Source organism: Phyllostomus hastatus, unplaced genomic scaffold (assembly GCF_019186645.2).
Source record: "Phyllostomus hastatus isolate PE091 unplaced genomic scaffold, TTU_PhHast_1.1 phas_contig_210, whole genome shotgun sequence".
Lineage (NCBI taxonomy): Eukaryota > Metazoa > Chordata > Mammalia > Chiroptera > Phyllostomidae > Phyllostomus > Phyllostomus hastatus.
In genome coordinates, this window is record NW_025333737.1 from 2,594,621 (window position 1) to 2,612,762 (window position 18,142).

Below are 18,142 nucleotides of genomic sequence, written 5' to 3' on the forward strand. Positions count from 1 at the left end.
CCAATATCTAACATTGGAATAATTTCTAAATGTTTCTTTAAAAATTTTCAAAAATTTTAGAGAAATGTATTGCCTTGGAGATTTCAACCCTTTCCAGGTGTTTAGGCCATGGTGCTCGGGGCCTTGAATACACTGTGGGCTCCTTCTCTCTCCCCTCTGTCTCAGGCCCCAGCCTCCTCTTCATCACATACGCAGAAGCCATAGCCAACATGCCGGCGTCCACGTTCTTTGCCATCATCTTCTTCTTGATGTTGATCACTCTGGGCTTGGATAGCACGGTGAGTGAACGGGGAGGGAAATCTGCCTCTGGGAGGAGGATGAAGAGGAGGGAGAGGAGGGAGAGGAGAAGGGGAGGAGAAAGAGGAAGTTGTGCCCTTGCCCTCCGATCCTGGCTACCCCAGGTGGTGTTGGCTGCTCCCCACTGGTGCTTGCCCAGCCCCTTGTTCACTCCTCGTGGACTGCACATACCAGCCTCTGGCACCTGAGAGAGCCGTTAATGATTCATGGGGTGATGACTGTTTGTGTATAGATACACAGGCACAGGCCAGGGGCCCTGTGTATGGCCACTGTTCTTACTGTGCACTGTCCCTTGAGCAGACGGCAGCACCTCAAGGCCATGCAAGGCAAGGCCACTCTCGTGTCTCAGTGCCCTGCCACCCAGCATTCACCTCAGCACCTTGCACTTAGTGTGGAAGGAGTCTCAGCTTTGAGTTGGTCTTTCTGGTGCAACCAAAGTCTTCCCAAGAGACGTCACCTGAAAAAGCCCCGTCCGTGTGCTCTGTTTTCTTTCCTTCGTGTTCTTAGGGGTTGGTTCTAAATGACAGTGTAAACAGGAAAAGGTATTTCCAGTGAGGGTTGGCGAGTAGGGGGAACAGGTCTCGATCAGCTCTACTGGTCACTTGGCAATCTTAGCCCCTCTCCTGTTCACTGTCCCAGAAGGTAACAGGTTTGTCCTAAAGCCTTCCCTGTGACCATTTGTGTGTCCCTCTCAGTTTGCAGGCTTGGAGGGGGTGATCACAGCTGTGCTGGATGAGTTTCCACACATCTGGGCCAAGCGCCGGGAGTTGCTTGTGCTCTGTGTGGTCGTTACCTGCTTCTTCGGGTCCCTGGTCACCCTGACTTTTGTGAGTACCACGACCCTCAGCTTTGAGTCAGCCTCCCCAGGGGCAACAGAACATACAAGAAGCCGTTCCTTTCCTTCCATCCCACATGGTGCTCTGGCTTTGGGGCCAACGGGAAGGCCTATAAAAAGTTTGTCATCGAGGATAAAAAGTTGTTTCTGGTGGCATTTGTCTGTAGACTTTCTGTAAGGCACCTGAAGGCTCTTTGCATTTTACAGTAGATCCAACTTGATTTCAGGCTTGACAGAATATCTGGAGAAAAACTAAAGGCTGCTTTTCCAGTTTAATTCCAGTCCTCAGGGCTGCATTCTTGACAACATTGCATCAGATGGTACCCACAGGAACCTGGGCTTGTGTCCTGACTCAAGGCAGATTTTGCAGATATGCCTCTTCGAGCCATGATCCCAGTGTCTGTGGAGCTTCAGTAGGGTGCTGGGCCCCTGAGCAGGACCCCAGGGATTTGGGGGTTAGGATAGAAGACCAGCTGATCAGTGCGCTCGGTGGGTCTGGTATTGTGTACTCTTCTAGATTCAGTCTTTAGGGACTGGGATTCTCCAAGGTAGAGTGAGTACGCAGTAGGTTTTTGGTAAATTGAGTAAAGTTGAACATAGATCAAGGCCCATTTGAGTTTGTCTCTTAAAACTTGGTGGGGAGCCCTAGCTGTGTGGCTCAGTTGGTTGGAGCGTCATCCCATACACCAAAAGTTGTGGGTTTGATTCCCAGTCAGGGTGTGTACAGGAGGTACCCAACTGATATGTCTTGCTATCTCTAAAATAAATAAGCATGTCCTTGGGTGAGAATTAAAAACAAACAAACAAACAAACAACTTAGTGGGGAGAGGAAGCAAGAAGAGGAGAGTGCCCCTTGAGGAAGAGAGAGGCCTTGGAAGGGGTGGGATCTGGCCGGTCCTGAGAAGGTCAGTCTAAGAGGCAGGCTCTCAGATACTTCTATGGGGCCCAAGGTGGGAATTTTTCAGAATTATCCTTAGTTAAGAAGCTTCTTTCGGCCCCTGCCTTAGAGAGGAGACAATGTGCCCAAGGGCCCTTCTCCAGGGTGATCTCATTTGCAGGGAGGGGCCTACGTGGTGAAGCTGCTGGAGGAATACGCCACGGGGCCCGCTGTGCTCACGGTCGTGCTGATAGAGGCAGTCGCCGTGTGCTGGTTCTATGGTAAGACACCTCCTCCCACCCGCCTCGGTCCTTTCCACAGACATCAGCCCGAAGCCACCAGGAAAGAGAAGGGCCAACTTCAGGAAAGGGCAGGGCGTGTCACCTCCCGGCGGGTCTGTAAGGGTAGCTCAGCTGAGTGCCTTCTTCAGAAACCGGTCATCGTCTCCTCCGCACTCTCCACGGCAGATTGCTCTGTGTCTTGGAAGGATGTGTTTTCCTTTCGAGTTTAAATGTTTTCCCAGTGGAGACAGGCCGAAGCAGTTCCCTTTATCTCCTCCGTGGTGGAGGCTTAAGACCCTGGCTGGCTCTAAGAACTGGACGGAACACGAAGAACCGCCGCGCAGTGACTGCGTCTGCAGAGTGGACCTCAATTTACTTTTCGCGAGCAAGAGCTCCCTCCAGAGCCCTGAGACAGAGTTTAGGAGCTGTGTTCTAGGGAAGAGGCAAGAAGAATGTTCCTGTTTGGATTGTCTGCCCCCGAAAAGCCCGCTCCACCCCTGGAATGGAGTCTGATAGGGATAAAACCACCAGGAGCGCAGAGAGTGAGCTAACTGGGGTCATGGGCAGGAGTCCCAGGAGCCCCTGGGTGGGGGTGGGGGTGGGGAGGACACAGGCAATTGAAGTGAAGACAGTCAGGTTCAGAGACGGCTCTCTTCATCTTTAAAATCAAGAAGTGATTACTTCATACTGAAAAGTGTTTTTTTTCCCCTAGTTTCTGTGATAATAAAAGTGTTAGCATGTTTGTCGTTATGCATAATATGAAGAAGGGGTCCCCATATTTTGAGTGTCACATGAGTCCAGTTTTTTAAAATGAAGTCCTTCCCAGCTCCTCAGCAATTCAGATGACAAAGTTCAAGTGTGTGAATCACTAGAGGCCTGCCCCAGGTGTTGCTGGACGCTCTCGGGGGAGCGAGTGCGGGGCAACCTCCCTGCTCCTTCTCAGCTTCTCACCAGAGTCCTGCTTCTCCCTTCTATGCCAGTTACTTTTATAGAAGAACCTTGACCGTGAACTGGCAACTGATTGGGCCATACTGTGGTTAAAATTTTCTCTTGGGAAGTTTTCCATACATGGTTATATGGTCAAAGTCAGTCTCTGTCAAACAGGTCTATCATTTCTAAACAAAATTTAACTTTTTTTTCTGCAGTACCAATAAAATAAAATATATGTTGAGATCTTAGCAAGGCAGTGGGGGCACCAAGAGGGAGCTTCAGGTCCCTCCCCAAATGTCCACCTACCCGCCCACTCCATGTGGAAAGAACACTGCTTGCCATGAAATGCAGTTCTATGACAAGTTCCCCGTCCCACCGTCAGAGCAGATTGGCGCCCCTAGCCCCCGCCGTGAGAACTTTCAGAGCCCACCTTTCTCTGAGAACCCAGGGATCGGACAATCCCTGTTTCCTCGCAGTCCATCAGTCTTTCTCTTCCGGATAATTCTAGGCATCACTCAGTTCTGCAGCGACGTGAAGGAAATGCTGGGCTTCAGCCCTGGCTGGTTTTGGAGGATCTGCTGGGTAGCCGTCAGCCCTCTGTTTCTCCTGGTGAGTTGCCATTCCCTTCTCCTTCCGGCCCTGGAGAAAGATCCACTCAAACACTATAAAAGATAAATTTTATTGAAGTATAACATACACACAGAAAGAGTGCAAATCCATGGAATTTTATAAGTAGAGCACAGTTTTGTACCCAAAACGAAACCAAGAAACAAAAACTCGACAGAAGCCCCTCTGTGTCCCCCTCAGTCACTGTCCCCACCACGGTTAACCACTCTTCTGACTTCCGACACCATAACATCTGGGCTTGAGTCACCTTATTGCTTACTCTCCTATTCAGTGATAACGATAAATAACATTTATTGAACATTAAGTGCCAGGCCAGACTCAGTGTAAAACTAAATCCTCACAAAGTTCTATGGAGTAGTATAGTTCTAATATACCATTTTACATTTAAGGAAATTGAGGCTTAGAGTTGTTAAGGGCCCCAGGTCACATGACAAGAACCTTTGAAAACCCAGGAAGAATTTACTGTGCTGTTCAGAGCGGGGTCCTAGTGGTAATCCTGTGTCCATTTTCTTAAAGACACCCCATGCAAAGGCCCTCTAGTGTGACCTGAATCAAAAGTGGAATCTATTTACTGCCAGAGGACCTGGGTGAGAAAGTTCAGTTGCAAGGGTGGCCCATCCACCCAGCGGTGTTCAGTGTCTCATTGTTGCTGCACGTGCCCCTGCGTTGCCTCCTGGTGTCCCCCTGAAGGACATGTTCGCCCACAGATGGAAGCGCCCTGCCAGCATCCCAAGCGCGCTCAGAGCCAGCCTGGGGCGAAGTGACGCAGGGCACATCAGCAGGGATGATGTCCTGTTCTTTCGCTTATCTGTGCTTTAATTGTTGTGCGGGGGGCGGGGGGGGGGGCACCTTTTTGATCTTCGAGAGCCAGAAACTCCATTAGCTTCCTCCAGTCTAGCCCCAGCCCAGTAGGAACGTCTGGGCCGTCCCTGTGCCTCAGATCGTCTCTGCCTCTGGCACCCAGCCGTGCCTCCCCCCCTTTCGAAAGCAGCCCTTTTTGTCATCTGTTTGACTTTCTCAGGACAGCCCTTTATTTTTTGTACTTTTTATAGCACACGTTAATCTACCAGATGAGTGATAGGCTCACCTTGCCTTTGCAATGCTACCCGTGCCTCCCCAGAATCCCTCCTGGACTTGCTTCCGTTCCCCAGGACTGCAGAGGTTTCCAAACCCACAGCCAACCTGAGCCCAGGAGGCCTCAGGGCCCGGTGCTGTGGTGTGGGTGCTGGGCTCCAGCGTCCCCACAAATCTGGGCCCGGTAGTTCCTTATTACCTTGTCGACTCCCTGTTGCTTTTAGATAAATTAAAAGCATATATATTTTTAAGTCCAGAAATTTTAGTTGTTTTCAATGAGTGGGTTGGTCTGAATCACCTAGCCTGCCATTATTAGAAGCAGAGGCCCTGACGTAAATGGGTTATTAATTCATATTATTACCAGTGCTTCTCGGTAATCTACTTAAAGCCTTTCATTTGTTTTTCAAAGGAAGGAGAGACACACTGGATTAGTTCCTTGAGGGAAGAAGTCGTGTTTGCCTCCTGTACTCAGAGGCTGAAATTTGGGAGGGGCAACCAAGGCACTCAGCACGGCATCAAATTTAAGGGGCACCCAAAATCTCAGTAATCAAGAGAAATGCTATTTTATTGCAATATTTCTTAAAAACCAAATTAATGCAGAAAATATTCCTGATGAATGCAATATCAACATTTTAAATAGGGACAGGATCCGACCCTGTACCTCACCCGCCTTACCCAGCCCGGGTCTTTTTACCACATTGCACTCAAATATTATTTATCTCGATTACTGAAGTGTTGCCCCCACCCCCTGGGAAGCGCTGGGCCTGGGCCGAGTGCCTCACACGTCTCACCCCAGTCCCAGGCCTTTACTATTTTCATTTCTGTGAACTGCTGCTTGCCGAGCAGACTGGGTGAACTCCTGCTGCGCGGTCAGTGAGGTTTGGTGCCCAGCGAAACCCAGGCACAGGTCCGGGTGCAGGCACGTTACTCAGAATTCTTGTGATGTTCGCTTCACTCACTTCCCCTAAAGGCAAGTGCTCCGGGGCACGCTGTGGAGGGGTAAGTCGGTCTCCCACTTCTGGGTTTACTGAACAGATGCCCTGCTCTGGGCTTTTTACGGCTGCTTTAGGTAAACAGTGAGTAGCCTACTAAAAATATTCTTTTTCACTGAAGCCAAGTTACAAAAAAAGAAAATACTGTATATGAGCAAGGAGAGGCCAGGGCACGCAAAGGGGTGTCTGATGCAACCTTTACCGGCCTTGGTGAGAGCCTGGGGCCTCCCTGAATTGTGTCAGGTTTCACGCCAGCATCAGGATGAGATGCAGGGATGGCTCCTAACCAGACTCCCCTTTCCCCTGTTCCCAAACTGTCTTCCTTGGTAGTTGAGTGTGGGAGTGAGGAGAGTAAGTCCAGAGGAAGGCCTGTGGTTGGCCGGGCCTCTGTTTTGAAAGCTGCCCCTGGGACTTAGGATAACACTGCTCAGAAGATGGATGTGTGTTTAACAGTATCCCATTTTATTACCTGCGGACAAAGAAAAAAAAAAGGATATAAATAGATGTTTAACCACACAAATAATTTACATTACTGTCTTCTTCATGACCATGAAATAAAATAAAATTAAATCAAGAGCAATAACTGTTACGGCACAGTGGTTACTAGGCAAAACCCGATATTTACGCTCTCTCTGGAAACCAAACTGAAAGAAGAAAGCTCATAAACTGAGTGTTGGGAGCACACCGTGGAATTTTTCTTGGTCAAAATTTTCACTGAATATTCAAGTAAAAAATGTAGTCAGCTGCTTTTCCCTTCCTTTATTCCTTTCATTACGAGGGCCTGTGGCAGGCGGTCATTCCTGGCTGAGCCGCCTCGTGGCACAGCCATCCTCGTTGAAACCCTAGGCCAAGGTGCTTAATGGAGAGAGCAGAGGGCCCAGGGAAGGGGACAGAAGGAACACCAGCCCAGGAGCCCAAGTCTCCCTCAGGTCTTGAGAACATTATTATCTCTCCTGGTCTTAGGTACCTTCCCTCTGACAAAAAACAATCACAGCTCAGGAATGCAGGAGGACAATGAAAGCATAGCAGAGAGAAATAGGAAGCCTTAGGGCCTGGCGGGGGCGAGGTGAGGGTCCCCCCCGCCCTCTCATTCCTCCCAGCTCTGATAAGAGGGGCCCAAACCACTTCTGATGGGTCCCAATCCCTCCCCCTTTGCCCTAAAGGGGGTGCTGTGACTTCTTTAAATAGCATTCTGAGGTCTTTGCATCCCCACTGCAGAGGTTGAGGTGGGAGGTAGGGAGGAAAAATCAAGATAAGCATCTGGCTGTTTTATTTTTTTGCAGATAATTAGACACAGAAATCAGTGAACTTTGTGTGCCAGAGTTCAATTTAAGATATGTCACATTTTGGGAATTTCCCAGAAGTATCTTAGCTTTACCAGGTGTTCATGGTATCAGAACTGTCTCGAGCTGCTCAGATATCTTTAATATTTCTGATGTTTCTTGGAATTTCTGTTTTAGTTCATCATTTGCAGTTTTTTGATGAGCCCGCCACAGCTGCGACTTTTCCAGTATACTTATCCTCACTGGAGTGTCATCCTGGGTTACTGCATAGGGACCTCGTCTTTCATTTGCATCCCCACCTACATCACATACCGGCTGATCGTCACTCCGGGGACACTGAAGGAAGTATGTGCTAGTGTGTGTGTGTGTGTGTGTGTGTGTGTGTGTGTGTGTGTGCTTGCGTCTTCAGACTGCTCATTGGGGAGAAAAGGGGTCTCTTGTTATGTTCTTTTCACAGGAGATAAAAGTCCACCACATGAAACTCACCTTGTATATTTCTAGAACATACACCATGGAGGCCTCTACAGGCTACCACTGTTGTCTTAAGGCATTTCCCATAACCCTCAAAGACAGCGGCGAAGGAGCGAGCTGGTCATCTGGGAGTGTGGGGTGTGCGTAGCATCCCAAACTTACCGGATAACTAACTCATCAACTCGGTGGTGCCTGGGGTGCTGCACAAATTTTGATCAAAGTGGAGGTTATGGTGGAAAATGTTTATGGTCATTTTTCTAACAGCAATGTAACAAGGGCTGTTTTGAAAATCATCATGAAATGGGATGTTGCAATAATATAGTTTTAGCTCAAGCCATTGGAGTAAAAACTCAAGGTGCCATTATAGCAAGACTCATTTCAGCAATGAATAATGGGCTGTAAAAATTTTAATAACAGAAACTTACACTTTGTGTAAAATTGTATATTTTTCAAAGCATCTTCATGGACATGATCCCATTTTGCTATCAAAATGCCTCGTGAGTGGATGGGCAGGTATTACTGCAGACAAAGATACTGAGGACAGGAATAATGCCGCTCAAAGTGCCCTTATTTCAGTGACTGGTCCGAGGACACACAGCACAGGAAGGCTTCGAATCCAAGTCTGCTGATTCCTGGGCCAGTGCCCTTTCGCTTTAGGTGCTGTTTCCCTTTTGTTCTCAGTTTCCATTAGTAGTTTATCAGTGTAGCAATTGGTGTTAGAAGTTAGGGAGAGATGAGTTGCCATTTTTAAAAATCCACACCCGAGGACGTATTTATTAATTTTAGAAAGAGAGAGACAGACAGACACAATGGTGTGAGAGAGAAACAACATTGATGGGTTGCCTCCTGTGTGCGCCCTGACTGGGGATCGAGCCCATGATCTTTTGGTATACGGGACGACACTACAACCAACTGAGCCACCTGGCCAGGGCGAGTTGCCATTTTTTATGCTATGTTGCTAGAATTAGTAGTTCGTTCACTTAAAAGTATGTGAGTGGGCACTTCTGTAGCGGACTTGTTCAAAAGGGAAGAGTGGCATTTTGGGAAAGCTAGAAGGGACCGCACTCTCTAAGAACCTGAGGACTGAGATGCGCTGGTCTGTGGACTCTTAGAAGCAAAACTCAAACATGAGACCAACACACTCATTTTCCTACATTTTGTAAGAGACTGCAGCAAGAAAATGTGAGACAATTGAGCATCAGCTCTTCCTGAGAACTGAGTTCATTTCTTTTTCCAGACAGGAAAACTGAATTCTAGGTGAACAGAATCTACAAGGAGTTACTAATTTCCCACACCCAAGCCCGTCCTGTCACCACCTCATTCATCCCAAAGGGCCTTGAACTCTGGTGTTGCCCGGAACACATGCTCCGACCTAGAGTCATTGAACTTGTTTCTTCAGGTTGTCCTGTATGGCAGCCAGGATGGTCCACTGGCTCTACCGTCGCCAATCCAGAGGCCAAAGTCAGGGGTAGGAACTCAGATTAATAAATGTCAGTATTCTTTGGTCACAGACTACACCTCAAATCTTGGTCATTTTTCTTGCAAATTCCGCCTGCTGGGCCTGAGGAAATACCACACAGAGGTGCGTCATTAACAGAGCTCAGATCCATTAGTAACCGTGGAAAGGCTGACTGTGGGGCCATCACGATACAGCCAACCAAGGAGGACGAGGAGGGAAAGGACCTAGTCAGCTATGGCAATTGCTCACCTTCCTGGGCTGTAATGTCTTCATCTTTAAGATGCGCTCATTGAACTGGGTTAACATTTCCCAAATGTTAACGTAGTGTGAAGGGCAGTAGCTCCATGGAATAGCAACAGGCAGTGCTGCTGGGGGAAAAGTTTATGCAGTCAAAAAGTTTTGGAGAATGGTGGATTAAGCAAGTTAAATATGTTTCTTTACTGTGACACTTCTCAAAAGCCTTAACACGCTCGTGTGCGTGCTTAATCTCCAAGAGGGTTAAAACATGCCGTTTTCTGTCAAGAACATCAAGGGACTGTAATTCTTCAGGAATACCATACTTGCTGGTCTGTAACATGCTATGAGGGAGGGAGGCCTCACAGGAAATTTTGGTAAGATTTTAAAAAAAGACTAAAAGAAAGGTCAGTTTCTTAATTCTTTGGGCCCTGGCCACACAAGGTTGGAGTTTGGGGAGTGAGCCACCACTTGTCACCTGTGATTTGGAGGATATCATATTCACCTGCAGCCTGGAAGTCTCAACTCAGTCCCTTCACAGAAGTCCCTGGTCCTCTGCACAAAGATCCAGGTCCCTAGTAAGTAAAGGTCCAACAGTGATCCATTTCTTAGATTATCATCTTGCAGGAGGCCAGGGCTGGCAAATTTTAAGAGCAATAATAGTCTGGCAACTGAAATGCAGCCAAAATTCGAAAACGAAGGAGGAACCAGCAACTAGAGGGCCAGCAGAATGGGTGGGTGGGGACCAGGGCACAAAAACCAAACAAGTGTTCTACTTTACAATGTGGTTCATCATGGACCCTGCCTCCACCACACCCCTTAGTGCTCTCTTGTCCTTCTCAACACTCAGACTAGTTACTTAGAGTGATCTGAGTCCAGTTCTCAATTAGCAAGATGTAATTTGGTGTAATCAGCTTACATATTCTATTACATATTCTAATCAGCTTACATAATTCTGTGTGATCAGGTTACACATTCATCTGTGGGAAGTGTGGTTTGTGAAATGTTGCCTTCTGTGACTTACACATGTCAACACATGTAGCTGATGGGGACTGCATCGACTCCTTTTAAATGGGTTTCCAGTGTGAGATTGCAGTGTTTGAATACTAAGGTCATCAGGAACACAACATGTAAAATTTTGTGAATTTCATTAACTATGAGAATGGAACTTTTTGAATTCCACAGGCCCTGTGCCTTAAAGAAGAATGGACTTCCAGAACCAGGAAATAAAAAAGGACTAATGTACTTTTCCAATCCAAAATAAAAAGGGCACTTACTAGAGCTTCACCTAAAATAAGTAAATCAAAAGATGCATTGAGATCCAATTTTGCCTGCTTACCACACGGACAGACTTTGCCATCAAAGACCTTACAAAGCAACTTAACAAAGATTTTTCTAAGCCTCTGCAGCACTGCTGCTCTTCCTTCTCAGCACCCCAGAGCTGCTTCATGTCACCCTGATGCTTTTACGAGGCAGACTGTACATTTCATACACAATCCCAAGCATAGTTCACATCTGTCTTAATACATTTGTGCGCCTCAGCTGTTTCTAATGTAAAAATTCTCAGCCTTTTCCCTGTGATGAGTACTACGTCAGCATGAGATCAGGAGTGATTTCAATACTCACATCTTTTTAAATGTAATTATGTGATGATTTGCACCCTGATATGAACTTGCCAGTATTCCTTGACAGGTGGATTCATTAAGTCAGTATCATCCTGGCTCTTCCGTGGCTGATGGCACCATGCACTGTCCCTGTAGTGTGTGTGCAGGCCTGAGGGGAGGGTGCCAGAATCCAGCACTCACTCTGCTCCCCAAGCCCTGCTGGCCACGTGAAACCTTCTTCCAGAGGAAAAGATGAGTTTTCCCAGCTCATCAAAGTCAAGTGATAGGCCAGCAGAGGTTCTATGGAAGGGTCCTCATTTTCTCCCATTAGTGACACAATGACTTGCACAATTAGTTTACAGATGCTTATGGTTGCTGAATATTAAATTTTAATTCACACTTGAGAATGAATTGGTAATTTCTTTCTTAAGGAAAGTCAATGAGACAATTCCAATTTACTATTAATACTATTTAAACTGTTTTAATATTAATGTTGAAATACTTTTTCAATATTGTCAAATTATAAGAATGTTTGTAACACCCTATTTTCTTCCCAACAGCGTATTATTAAAAGTATCACTCCAGAAACACCAACAGAAATTCCCTGTGGGGACATCCGCTTGAATGCCATTTAAAACCTTCAACAAGAGGAAAACAGCTCCCCAAACCTCCTCCTCCAGTTCTGACAAGTCACGCCTCGCCTTCTTCCTCTGTCAACAAGTTTCCAGCTAAGCCTGACAATGGAAAGGCCGTCTTCACAGAGACACAGTTTCAAAAGACTACGGTACCCAGACTCCTAAGGCCCCCAGCTATGTCTTTCTGTGAAATCTCCTGGATGTTTTACCATGTTAGACTCTGTGATGCAGCTGAACTGGACTAGTTTGGATGCATGATCATGTGTATGGAAGTGATGAAAACCACCATATAATCGGTTAGGATTAGGTTTAGAATAAAGTCTGTGAACCTCTCTTGTATCATTTCTCATGATGATCATTGGTATCTGACATGCTTCCTTCTAAATTTTTCATTGTTGATGGATGCATAAACCATGTAGGGAAAAACAGGGATGCTGTCTTGCTAGCCATATATTTTCTGAGTAGCATAGAATTCTGTAGCTGGATCTACTAGAACTCTATAACCCATGTGCTGCTGTGGAGTCAGGAGAGGAAGGTGTAAGAGACATGTGTACATGTGAGTATATGTGTGTACCGTTTCAGTGTACGCTTATCTTTATTTTAATAGTTTGAGACTGTTACAAACTATATGAATTTCCCCTAATTTTTCTTACATTAATCAATTCTACCTACTCAAATGTGTATGTATGTTATTATTTGAAAACTATAATTACTACAACGTGCTCTGCCACCTTTTCCTTTTCCAGGGACACTACTTGGGCCCACACACCTTGCCTTGTGGGTCAGCCTTTAGCATTTACTGAACTTGATTCTCATCTTCCAGTATCTCTCTGCTAAACATTTAGTATAGTGTTCCACAGGCAGATCTGGTTTATTTCATTAGTCATTGTGGCTGGACCATGAATTACTTTGAAGACGGATATTGACAAATGCATCTTCAGTGTTCAGTTGGCTATCGGATTTAAGCTCTGTAGGCTTCAAATGGCTTGAGTTTGACAGTGGAGGTTGCTTTGTGAAGAAAGGATGAATCCAATTCTCACATATAAGGTACATAGATTGGGAACCCTGACCTAAGCCAAGGTCATCCTCAATCTGAAAGTGATTGGAGAGTCTAGGGTAGCCTTTAATGAACACTTCTCCCACCCCCAGCCCCTTCCTGGTTGACTGCCAGGACTGAGCCCTCCAGATAATTTTCAAGACTGAGTCTAAGTAAGGTTGATGGGAGAAGGGTCAGTTAAATGAATAACCTTTCAAGTTCCATATATAGCCTTTAATATAAATCAAGTAAATTTGACCTTCAGTGGCTTATGGCTCTCAGATGCATGGTCAGAGAAGCAAATTTTACCTTGTGTAAGATTTTCTTATCAAAATCTTAAGGGGAATAAAGCCTAGTCAATGATAAAACAACTCAATTATCTATTTCCATATCACTTCAGTCCTATATAGAAATCAAATTCAATTCTAACAACCTTATAGAAAGAAGATCCATATAATAGAGGTCTGGTTTTATTTGTTTATAGTTCTTCCCTTCTTGGCCTCCTTTCCCTAGCAATCTTCCCTGGCCTTCTTGTATTCCCCCGACATCCTTCTGTTTCTGATTCTTTGCTTTTTCCAGAAGGATTTTTTTTCTCCTTACAGAGGATAGTGGCTGAGTTTCCAAAATATTACAGGAAAAGAGGAGGGAGATTGAAAAATATTCTGTACTGACCTACTTTCATTATCTTCCCTCTTTTATTCCTTCTTGCTTCCTCACTTCCATTCTCTTTGCTTTCTAACATGCTTAAAGGATATATAAGGGGCAGCATACTCAGTGTCAATAGCTCTGCAAATTTTAAAAATTGGTCTGGGTATGGATTCTCACCATCCCCCACACACTTATTCTCCAAAGATATTTCTTAAAAATCACCTTTCCAAACAGAATTGAAAAACAAAAACCAGAATTAGAGTTTTGCCAATACAGGTATTAAAGGGATTATATACTCATTTTTAAAAATTTTCCAACTTCACTAGACTTAAAAAAAACCCCTAAATATCTGTTCTCCATAGTTTGCATTTACCTGGCCCCTATTTATCAATACCACATGGGTTTTTAAAAATATTTTATTTATTTTTAGAGAGAGAGAAACATCGATGTGGAACAGAAACATTGATTATTTGCCTCTCATACGCCCCCAACTGGGGACCTGACCGACAATCCAGGCATGTGCCCTGACCTAGAATCAAACTGGCGACCTTCTGGCTTGCAGGACCACACCCAACCCACTGAGCCACACCAGTCAGGGATACATGGTTTTTTTCTTTTTAAAGAAAGACTTAAGAGTAGGCAGATGGACTTTAAAACAATCTTCTAAGACTTTTACATCTAATGTAGCATTTACGTAAAAGTAAAAATAAAAATGGGATTGAGTTGTAAAGTCATCTAAGTACTGAAGTTAATTTTTTCCTGCTGTTTTTGTCAGTAAGAAATAGGCAAGACACAAGACAAAGGAATGGGAGTGATTCACTTGATTGAGGTTGTTTCCTATGTTGATGTGCAATGAAGTGCAAATTAAATTCCCTTCCAGAAAATGTATAACCTATTTACAACTCAGTCCACTTGTTACACGGAATACATATAACTCATAACCTAAATTCATTGCCATAGCTGCCCCATCTAGAGATGGATGCAAAGATCCTGACATATCCAAAGTCAATAGAATAGCTCCCAAATCAAATAATGAAATCTCAAAATAAGGCCAAAAGTTATTCTGTGAGATGAGTCACTCCCTCTCCAGCATCTTTTTACTAAGCTGGTTAATTTGATGTCACCAATCTCAAAATTTAAGTGTATGAGTTTCTGCCTAACATGCCCACCCCACCCCTTAAAAGGGAGATTCTTCTCCTATAATTAGAATTGTATTCTTTCTGATAAGTAGGAAAGTCTGACCTGATTTTTCTACCTGTTCTATAACTGCTTTGGAGTTCACTTCCAAAGCAAAGGTTAAAACTATGTAATGCAATGCCTTAACCGTGCTATTCTGAGACATCTTAGACAATGCTTAGTTACCCAATGGCACCAGCCACGCCTGGTTCCTTTCTCAGCATGTCTCTTCACTCATAAGTCAACAGCTGGTGCTTAAGATACCATTAAACACAGCAGTAATCAGAGGGCATTTTCACCATCTCCCTTTCCTTTCTTCTGTCAGGGGCCAGTGGAGAGGAGGAGCAATAGGTTCCTCACAGAAACTATGCTACAACCTGTCATCCCCATCAGTGATGTAATAAAAGCAAAACAGTCACATGCTTGGTGGGAAGTTGTGTAAAGTCATCATGGAGCCCTGGCTGGCATAGCTCGGTGGATTGAGCGCGGGCTGCGAACCAGTGTCACAGGTTCGATTCCCAGTCAGGGCACATGCCTGGGTTGCAGGCCATGACCCCCAGCAACTGCACATTGATGTTTCTATCTATCTCCCTCCCTTCCCTCTCTAAAAATAAATAAAATCTTTAAAAAAAAAATAAAGTCATCATGGAGGTCATACATTTAAAATGCAAGGAGAGTTACAAAAGAGGCTCTAAATCAGAAAGGTGAGTTTAGATAATACTTGCTTGAGAAGCATGTTAGAAAATGAAATTTATAAACCCAAATACCGTGAAAAATGAATATTAAGACCAGGAATATCCCTATGCTGTAGAATGCTTTTCTGGTCTACTTGAAATAGCCTGAATTTTTCCTTCAATATCAGAGATAGGTCAATGATATTTATTAAAATTTGTTGTTTGTGGTTTAGTTCCATGGAAGGACTATTTTAAAGTTCTAATTTTTTTTCATATTTTTGTAATATCACCCTTTTCCCTCATTGCTTAACTGTCTCTAAATTTTAATGAGAGAACAATATTTGAATGTTGAGATAACTACATTAGAGGCAGAAACACACCTGGTGACCAAGCAAATTTGTCTGCTCTTCTTAGGATCTGGAAATTTCTAAAGAAAGGTGAACTTAAGTTTTATTTCCTCTACTAGAATAAAATATAACACTCCATTCAGTTGGTTTAGTAGGCATTTCCCACATTGAATAAGATAAATATTTTAGGACAAAATTGTAAATATGTCTGTCCTTTTGTTCCATATAGTTACAATCTATTCAGTATTATGCCTACATTAGATGTTTCAAAACAACTAACCTTTCAAGAGGAGAGTCTTTTTTGGGAAATGACTCACAACATATTTCAATTGGAATTTCAGGTGGTATTTATCTTACCAACACATCACAAAATCTACATCAACCGCTGCCCCACCACCAATGCAACTTTTTGAGGAAAAGGAGTTAACATCGAAATTTCCATAGAGCATTTGCTAACTTTACAAAAAGTTATTTTGAAAGATTATTTTTATTCAAACTCTAGTATTAGAGGTATACCTTAAGAAAACTTGACATGAAAAATACATATTTTAAAAGATAAAATTGGGGACTTTAAAAAAGAATTTGCAGTTATTTCTCCAATAGCATTTAAAATATAATTTGATCTACAAACAACTTTTCATTATACTTTGTGTGTTGGACAATGAAATGCTTCAAATTCTAGATTATGGTCAACTGACATGGTATTTCTTTTCCCTTATTTTACTTTCTTTTTTCACAATACTTACAGCTAAAAATAAGTAATGTATTTTGCCATGTATAATGCACACCCACGTTTTTGACCCAAACTTTCAGGGGAAAAATCTTTTAATTTTTAATTCAATTTTTAATTTATTTTTAGAAACACAACCAATTTATTGTATTCTAGAGTACTATTTTGCATGTGGATATCACTATTGCTTTCTAGAGTCATAGTTTTAACACATAAGCATAAATAAAAGAATTAAAAACATTTGTATAGTTATGGAATTAGTACTACCCATGTATAATGCTCACTCTTATTTTCCCTCAAAAATTTGGGCAAAAAAAAGTGTGCATTATACACAGCAAAATACGGTGTTATTTCTTCCAGTATTCCCCTCTGTCAATAGTGGTAGAATGAAAATCACCAATGTTATTTTTACATGAAACAGTTTTAAAATGTAGCAGAATTAAACATATTTTATTTGTATAAAAGTAAAGAGTCCCTTTTTTAATGCATAGAATGCCCCTATATTCATTTATGCAGCAACTTAGTCATAAGTGCTCCTGTTTAGATTTTGAGACTTCAGTAAATGCCTTGTATTGTGAACTATTGTTATACTTCTTAACATCATGATACATAGATTTGTTCAGTCTCATTTAAAAACAAACTTCTGAATGCTTACGGTTAACATAAAAATCTTAATTTTAACTGCATGTTGTCGAAATATTTAGGATCCCCCAAAATAGCACTGCAAGTCATTTGCAAATATTTAGCATCAAAACTACCTAGAATTAGAGATACTAAATTTCAGTAATACTAAATAATTACAATTTTTGCAATTTGTGCAGAGCTTTAACTTATAATGTGCTTTCATGTATATAATTTCATTTGACTCCCAGAGCTCTGGGCGACAGGTGTTATTTCCCCAATTTGCAGATGAGGAGCCTGAGGCTCAGAGGTGTTAACTGATTTGACCAGGTTCACACAGCTGCAAAGTTCCAAAACAGGTCTAGGTTTTCTGCTTGCTGGCCAAAGGTTATTGCATGTCTATCTTTAAATTTATCATCTATAAAAGCCTAAATATACAGATCCTAAATTCAAAAAAGAAAATCACGAGGGATATGTTCTCAACAGACAAGGACATACACTTCTCCTACGTAACCACAATATAATAATAAAAATCAGGAGAACAATTTGATACATTACTACCATCTAATCTCACCCCATTCAATGTCCTTCTAGCAAAAGAATCTATTCCAGAATCATACTTTTCATTTAGTTTCATGTCTTGTTTCCTTGAGTCTGGAGAAGTTTCCCAGTCTTTTCTTGACTTTCATGAACTTGACACTTCAGATTACAGGCCAGTTATTTTGTTGAATGCCCCCCAATTTGATTTGATGATTGATTCCTCATGATTAGATTCAAGCTGTGTATTCTGGGCAGAAATATCACGGGAATGAGGCATTTGCACTGCATTCTATCAGGTGGAACATGGTTTGACTTGTCCTTGTACTGCTGCTGCGAACTGGAATCACTTAAGGTAGTTTCCACCAGGCTTTCCCTATATGGTTTGTGTGTTTGTGTAATTAATTAGTATTTTGAAAGGAGGGACTACTCTGAGGCTATTCAAATATCCTGCTCATTTTTTTAACATTATTAACTTCAATGCTCACATTGTCCAATACTTAGCCAGTGGCTTTTAATCCTTTAAATCTGGCGTTTGTGTCCTTTTGATATGTCCCTGTAATTCTCGGAAAATTTCCTTACCTTCTGGAGTAAGATATTGCGGCAACATCTCATACTTTCCCTGCCACAGCTACTCCTCCAAACAGCCCCAATTCCTTTTAGCGAAGAATGTATTTAGAAACCAAAGGTGTAGGTGCTAGATATGCTCATTGCTATTGGGGTGTCACTGATACCAAATCCCCTCACTGGACAGAATTAAAGTGTGTGGGTGTT

General features: G+C 43.2%; 1 protein-coding gene across 2 annotated transcripts in view; it reads left to right on the forward strand.

Annotated features, from left to right (window-relative positions):
• The window catches only part of SLC6A4 (solute carrier family 6 member 4), a 41,322-nt gene extending 29,390 nt beyond the window's left edge, over positions 1–11,932 (forward strand). Inside the window, exons 9-14 of one of the 2 annotated variants that reach the window (XM_045836941.1) lie at positions 166–278; positions 993–1,124; positions 2,191–2,290; positions 3,729–3,829; positions 7,374–7,541; positions 8,905–9,037. In XM_045836941.1, the coding sequence (XP_045692897.1) occupies positions 166–278; positions 993–1,124; positions 2,191–2,290; positions 3,729–3,829; positions 7,374–7,541; positions 8,905–8,928 (638 nt within the window). In that variant the 3' untranslated portion in view covers positions 8,929–9,037. Of the gene's footprint in view, positions 1–165; positions 279–992; positions 1,125–2,190; positions 2,291–3,728; positions 3,830–7,373; positions 7,542–8,904; positions 9,038–11,524 lie in introns of those variants that run through there. The other variant, XM_045836940.1, reaches the window with a different exon arrangement.
• Positions 11,933–18,142: the final 6,210 nt, after the last annotated feature.